The sequence below is a fragment of the Lucilia sericata genome, unplaced genomic scaffold, assembly GCF_015586225.1.
Source record: "Lucilia sericata isolate MDLA Ls3-8-SP2 unplaced genomic scaffold, ASM1558622v1 Contig002721F_arrow, whole genome shotgun sequence".
Taxonomy (NCBI): domain Eukaryota; kingdom Metazoa; phylum Arthropoda; class Insecta; order Diptera; family Calliphoridae; genus Lucilia; species Lucilia sericata.
The window spans coordinates 32617-39866 of NW_023996442.1; the positions used below are offsets into that span (position 1 = coordinate 32617).

The following is a 7250-nucleotide window of genomic DNA, read 5'->3' on the forward strand; positions in this document are numbered from 1 at the left end:
AGATGTTTGTACTTATGTACTTATGGATAGCTTAACCACAAATATTTTAGAAATATATATAAATAAAATAATCGAATTAAAATCAGAGAAATAACACGTCAAATATTACTACTATACATTCCAACATAAAGAAGTTATTATACTTTATATTGAAGTTATTAAAAACTCGAAATATCAAAATATTTTTTACGATGCTAACTGATTTCCATAGCATAGGATAATTAGTCTCCAAAATCGATTTTTAAGTAAAAAGAAGTGTCAAATTAAACCTATTTATATTTTGTAGATTTTATATAGTTTATATAAATGTTGAATGTTATTTTTATGCACTAGAATATTATTATTGTGTAAGTTATACTAAATAAAAAGTGGATATTCAAAATAAAAAAAAATTTAAAAACAAACTTACATTATATTTGTTGTTGATAATGATGATGAGTATGAGTATGATGAAACATGTATAGGTGAAATTTACGAACTGTTTATTTTATTAGCTACAGCTTTTAAGCGATTTTCTTTTATCGTTTTACGCCATTCAAGCCATTTTTGCATTTCTGGATTATCAGTATTACCCCGCTCCTCAAGCTGCATATAGTAGGCTTCTCGCAAGATTTTAAATGCCTGTATACTGTAATATGGTTGTTGAGTAACTGGATCAAAGTAACGAGCGGGTAATCTGTAAAAAAATAAATATTAATTGAATACACAGTATCCACGTAAATTTAGTTTAAAAATTAACTTACTTCGTAATTGGACATAGGTAGCCTGAGTTTCGTTGTAGTCTTTTAGTTTTGAATATATTGTGAAAGACTTTTTCATCCAAGTCATTTTCTAATGAAATAAATGTTCTTTCACATTTTGATCTAGGATCATTGGGATCATGCGGGGCGCTATAACCACGAGTTTGTTTACGCACTACTGGCATAGTCATAGAATGATATCGTATCATTGGACCACTAAATATACGCTTTGTGGGACGGGTTTTCTTTTTCTCTAGTTCCATCTTTTGAAATTTTTCTGAAATAAATAGACAAACGTACATATATATAGTAGTTAATGAAGTTATAAAAGAAAACTTTAAAATATAAAAGCAAAAAAAATAAAAATGCAAATATAATTATAAGTCAATTAGGTTCAAATGAGGCCCAACCTTTACGACAGCTGACACTGTCATTTATGTATGTTTATATAAAACTTAGTTCTACCTATTTTGGAAGAAAGCTCAAATCGAAAGGTCCGGTTTTATGGGGCTATGTGAAAAAATTGACCGAGTTCAACCACTTTATATAGGCCCCTTTTTGGGACGAAAAACGCACATGTTTCAAATTTCATCAAAGTATCTTCAAAAATGAATGGTCTTGTAATCATGGTAGCTATTCCAATGGCAACGTTAGATGATTTGATTACTTCATGCCGATAGTCTTCCGAACCAAATTGATTACAAGATGTGCTAAAAGTTCTGATTTATTTCAAATATCTTTTAAGCGTTTAATTTAAATATCCAAACACGTAAAATGTTTGGTAATTATTCATCACAACTAACACAACTAATTTTTCTTAAAATTACAACTTAGAAACTTACCTAATGATTTAATATTCTCTTCCTCGGTTATTTTAGCTTCCTCTAAAAGTTCCTCCTGCGTTGGCATATATTCTTCCAATTTCTTTACTTTTTTCTTCTTTTTTCGAGCATCGTCCATTTCTTTCAGACGAATTTTTGTTGCCTGTGTTTTGATGGCCGTCGAGGCCCTTATAGATTTACGCGCTGAATCGAGCACAGTAAATTTTGGCCGTATTTTTCTCTTAAGTGCTCTAGTAGTTTTCTTTTTAGCTGGACTTGTTGCAGTTTTCTCATCTTTTTTCAGCGGTTTGGGTTCTTTATATGCCTTAGTATTCACGCCAGTACGTTTACGTTTTTTGCCTTCTTCATCATCATGATCTGAAATGGGTTCATCATTTTCATCGATACTGAAATCGGAGTCCACAACATCTTCTTCCTCGTCTTTTTGTCTTTATAAAAATTAGAATACTTTTAATTGAAATATATTTACTTCATTTTAAATATTTTCTTACTCATATTCTTTATCCTCTTCTTCTTCTTGGAACCCACCATAGGAGGTTTTATAGAAATCGTCCTCTTCCTCATTGTCCAACAATTTTGCAATTCTGTTACCAGCATTTGAACGCCGTGCTCGTTGGGCTGCCATTATTTAAAGAAGTTGAAGAACAAGCATGAAATTATTTGGTGAAAAATATATTGAAATGTATTAAATTTTTAATATTTTTATGAAATCACAAAAACAAACACAATTTATGTTATATTTCCCAAAATTTTACAAATGAACTAAATGTCAGAAATTACTATGCTACCAGATCAGTAAAAAAAGCTCACAGTGGTAGCTAAGTAGTAACAAACTCTGGCTACTCTTTTTAATATTATAGAGATACTGCCTTACCTTTAAATTGTTTGACATTTACATTTGACACCGCAATTTATACAGGTGTAGGCGAGAGTACAAATGTAATTGTCAAACTCCATATACAAAAAATTGTCTGATAGTCTATCTTTAATATTAATACACATTCGCGTTGTCATTATTTCTATGTACCCAAACAATAGAAAAAAATAATAGATTAGGCATGTGAAATTTTTGTTAGCACAATTTGGCAAAGAATTTGATATAAATTAACATAAAAAAGTAGTGCAGTTACTTAAGAAATTACTTTTTAATATATTTGTTATCTATAAATACGAAAAACAAGTCATTACTGTACAATTATTTCATAAAAATGGCATTTAAAAGATAAAATTAATAAAAAGAAGTGGAAATGATTTTGGGGAAGAGACTTTTATTAAAACAAAATAAATTTACAACATATTGATGAAATAAAAAAACAATTCCTAGAACAAATTTATAAATTGGTTAATTCACAAGTTGGTGATAAGGCTTTAAAACCAGTCATTATTTTAGCTGTTGAACTGAATTTTCTTTTAAACATTTGCAATATTAAACGAAATGGCAATGAGATCATACCAGGTAAAAAACTATTTTGTTTATTTAAAACTCAACTTTTTATCAATTGATTAACATTAAATAAAAACATTTTTAAGAATACTGCCCAGCGTTTACTAAGATGTTTCTGTGGCTGTCGCGAAATGACCGTTGAGGAAGTTCAACGTATTTATCAGTTTAGCGTTCAGGAAACTCTTATCAATCGCCAGGCCCTAGCTTTATTAAAAAGTTTTCTGCAGCAAGCTCGCAGTGGTGATAAATCAACAACAGAACAATATGTAGAAGTCTATGAACTGTGCGGACAATATATGACAGCTAATGCAGCTATTTTAACACTGGATGAATTAGATGAACTAGTGGATTTAGGTTTACCGTACCACTTGGAGAAGGAACTACACAACCAAATCCAAACGGGGGATAGTGATAACATCACCCGTTGTTTGCTACGCATACAAGGTGATATGCGCAATAGCATTGAATTAAGTGACGAATATAAGGAATATAAAAATGCAATTCTAAAGAAACTTAATCAATAAGGATCAATAGGTATCGAAGGCTACGAGTAATATACTCAGGAACTGAAACCAAAAGTGCTTTCTAATGTTTGTAAGATGAAAAAACTGCCCTGTTTTAACTTATCAACAATCAGTTCTTTTGTTACTATATTTTCAAAGTATTTTTTTTAATAAGAGATAATACTATTATGATAATAGTAAAAATATCATTTATATACCAGTTGGAATACTTAACTTATTTCGAAAAGCTTTAATTAATAATTTTTTACACTCCTTTGCGTCCCGTGTATTATATACCTAAAAATTATTTTTAAATAGTTTATCCCAGAACTCGTCAGATTAGTAGTTTTAGTCGGAACTGTAGCTTTCAATACAGAAACGATTTTAAATCTGCAAATCATACAAATACTGGAATAGAGCTATTATTTGCTAGTAATTAATATATTTTTTAAATAATCTGACTTTGTTTATCAAATAATAGATAACTTCTAGCCATTTTTTTTAGCTTAACAATTGTATTTCGAAAATGAAAAACTAGATTGAAGAAATACACAAAATAATTTCTTAAATACAATTTTCTAATTTTTTTTTTTACCTTGATACTTGTACATTCATGTAGATGTATTAAATTATTTGCACATTAATTAGATAATATATGGTATTTAAAAAATCTGTTATAGCTTCTTAAATTTTATAATTTTGTTTAAAAAGCGCTATAAATTTAAATACTTAAAATTAAAAAATTACTTGAAAGTTTTTTACAGAAATTATAAAAACAACGATTATTTTAATTGAGATATCCTTCGGGAAAGGACATTACGTTGTTGCAGCTATATTTTATATGTACATATGTATGTAGTTGTATTTTTTGCTTTTTGAATGTACCTTAATTTTATATCTTTTTATTTAATAAATTATAAAAAATATATATAAGGTACTCGTTTTATTTAAACACATGTGGGTTGGAGAAGTATGTATTCCTTAACTAAACAATTTCAGACAAAATAAAACTTTATAAAATATTGAATGACGAACTCATACTCGAAAAAGTATAATATCATATATAATTAACAAAATCAAAGTTCGAAATAAAAATCCAAAATATGTAAGCATTAAAATATTTATATTTTATAATTGTCCAAATGAATTTCAGAAATTTCTAAATATTTCGGAATATTCCAATTTCGGAAGATTTTAAAGTATAAATATTTAAGCAATTTTTGAATTTGCGTAATTTTTTGAAGGGAACCCTATATAGGAACTATAGTCAAATGTATATAAACTTTACGGTATTATCATTTCCGATAGATCACCCACAATAAATAATAAAAATATGTTTACCAATTTTTAAAGAATTATAGAACAATACATTAACTTTAAGTACTACTCAATGTTTTTAACACATTTTGTTAGTACTACATAAGTTTTTATTAATTAAATATGTATAGACATTGATTCTTACAATAAAAAGCAATTAATTGGATATTTTGCTGTAATGACTTCTTTCAGCATAAAAACAACAAATGTCAAATTATTTTTTTCGCAAAAAAAGTAAAATACGCTCAAACACAAATTAAAACGTCATAATAAAACTAAGAACTATTTTATAAACTACGAAAATATGTTATTATAAAAAGCGATATTCTGTTTCTTAATTAGATGTCTAAAAGATTATTTATGTTTTCTTCCACGAATAAAACATTTCCATCGGTTTATTAACTTTCCAGAATTTCTCATTAACTTGATGTAATGTTTGATTGCCGTTTAAGATAACCAATTGAGAGGGTTGAGGGGCAACATAGATGCAAAAGTTAAGCATACGGTATGCCTCAGGTAGCTCAGAACCCAAATCAAGGGTTAAACGTAAAGCCAAATACTTGCTTAAGTGGTCAACTAAAATGAAAAATTTAATATTTTAGTTATTTTAATTAAAGTTCCTTAAGATTTCTTTCTCATACCTGTGGCATTGGCCGTCGTCTTTATATAACGTATACAATTTTCTTTCAAAGCCTTCATTAACTGATTGTCACCAGCCATTTCTGTGGGATGAGGCTTGAAAACCAATTCAATTTCATCATTAATACCCAATTCACCATTACCTTCACCTTCAGTGTCTATATTTGAGTCGCCCTCAGTGCGACAGTCCATCTGAGAATCAGATTCCGATTCTTCTGACCGTTCAGATGTTAAAACGGACATGGCTCGTTTAGGTTTTGAGCTACTCGAATTGGAAGGTACTGGGGAGGGAGTGGAACGTACAGAGGGTGGATTAGAGCCGCCATCATCCATGCGGGTGGAAGAAGTACTTGCTGCAATGCTACCAGTTACAGACGAAGCAGCGGCAGCAATTGTAGTGTTGGAATGTGTAGTAGCAGTGGTAGTTGGAGCATTTATAGCAACAGTAACCGCTGGTGGAGCTGTTGTGGTACTTTCCCTTGTATTTGTATCACTTTCATTACCATTAGTGTTACTCTCATTTGATACATTATGTGCATTGTTAGAATTATGATTAGCACCCGCTGCTCGACCACCGCCACCAGCAGCACCACCTCCGCCACCACTTCCCTTGGTTCTAAAGCGTTGAGGCCTGTTTTGGCTTTGCAATTTAATGCCTTCATTTATAGAATTTACTAAAGCTTGCTGTGACTGCGTTTGATTAAATTTCGCCATTACTTTTTCCTGAATGGCTTCATACTCTTCACGACTGGGATAAATTTTTGAAATTAATAAATCGAAATTTGGATCTGGCCTCAAAGATCTTTTCGACACCAATTTTTTTCGACAAGTCGGACACTCTTTGTTGCCCGAACGTAATGCAGTAATAATACAATCTTGGCAAAATCGATGCAGACACTCCTTAGTAGTCATTGTTTTTTTCAGCATATCCAAACATATGGGACACATTAGTTCACTGTGTAAACTTCTGGGTGAAACTGCAATTTCTGTATTGTCTGTAATAATTTCTTGCGGTTTGCGTTGCAGTTCGTACAAAGACAAATCCCATGTTTTATTCTGTGCTGGTTCCAAAGAAGCCATTTTATTTAGGTTCTTCACTTTTTTATAAACAAATTACTTCAAATTACAAAACAAAAATTTTCCTTCACAAATTGTTCATCTGTCGAAAAAGTACACAGAGATACAAACCGATGCAAAAAAACGACGGTGGCGGTTCCACCATTTTTAGACGACGCCGTTGGTTTGTTATAAAATATACCGATGGCGGCTAAAATGTCTGGTAATCTATAAAAATTTGTTTTTCAGAAAATTTTCTATATATGCCTTTTTTATATAAAAATCTTTATATTGGTATCAGTATGTATTTTCTAGAGAAAATTATTACAGTTGTCTCCAATAGTTATTTCAAATTTTAATACAGGAACGCAATATGATCTGTCAACTCGTTATAATTAACCTATAGAAAGTGGCAACTAAGTTAAAATAAAAAAAACTAGTTTTTGAGTCTACGGCGGCGCGAAATGCAAAATTTAGCCGGCGACCAACCAACATCACTTTGAGCCGAGTCGGCTTGTATTTCTGAAAGTACCATACAGAAATATGACCCGAAGTTGGCTGCAGTATTTTTAACAGAACAGAGTTGCATTTTTAAGCAGACAATAAAAATGGTTTGGAATGTAAATAACAAAGCTAAAACAGAGTTTCATTATCGGCAATGCAATATCTATTAATGTAGTACAACCAATAACCATTTTTTAAATTGAAA

General features: G+C 30.3%; 3 protein-coding genes across 4 annotated transcripts; 1 reads left to right on the forward strand and 2 right to left on the reverse strand.

Annotated features, from left to right (window-relative positions):
• Window positions 1–12: 12 nt before the first annotated feature.
• On the reverse strand, window positions 13–2346 carry LOC119614242 (vacuolar protein sorting-associated protein 72 homolog). 2 transcript variants are annotated; one of them, XR_005232314.1, is made up of 5 exons: window positions 2074–2346; window positions 1583–2010; window positions 744–1017; window positions 410–676; window positions 13–329 (listed from the first exon to the last, which is right to left on the reverse strand). XR_005232314.1 is itself a non-coding variant. In XM_037970383.1 (4 exons), the coding sequence occupies exons 1-4, from the start codon at window positions 2205–2207 to the stop codon at window positions 472–474; spliced, it is 1041 nt and encodes a 346-aa protein (XP_037826311.1). In that variant the 5' UTR covers window positions 2208–2346; the 3' UTR covers window positions 13–471. The 2 variants fall into 2 exon arrangements, 1 of the variants encoding a protein (XP_037826311.1); XM_037970383.1 differs by having other exon boundaries at window positions 13–676.
• A 173-nt stretch (window positions 2347–2519) lies between these two features.
• On the forward strand, window positions 2520–3627 carry LOC119614244. The gene is made up of 2 exons (XM_037970385.1): window positions 2520–3038; window positions 3113–3627. Exons 1-2 carry the CDS (start codon window positions 3018–3020, stop codon window positions 3548–3550), a joined length of 459 nt encoding a protein of 152 aa, XP_037826313.1. The 5' UTR covers window positions 2520–3017; the 3' UTR covers window positions 3551–3627.
• A 1295-nt stretch (window positions 3628–4922) lies between these two features.
• LOC119614243 (E3 ubiquitin-protein ligase RING1) lies at window positions 4923–6880 on the reverse strand. Its single transcript, XM_037970384.1, has 2 exons — window positions 5488–6880; window positions 4923–5422 (listed from the first exon to the last, which is right to left on the reverse strand). The coding sequence occupies exons 1-2, from the start codon at window positions 6563–6565 to the stop codon at window positions 5205–5207; spliced, it is 1296 nt and encodes a 431-aa protein (XP_037826312.1). The 5' UTR covers window positions 6566–6880; the 3' UTR covers window positions 4923–5204.
• Between the last annotated feature and the right edge of the window lie 370 nt (window positions 6881–7250).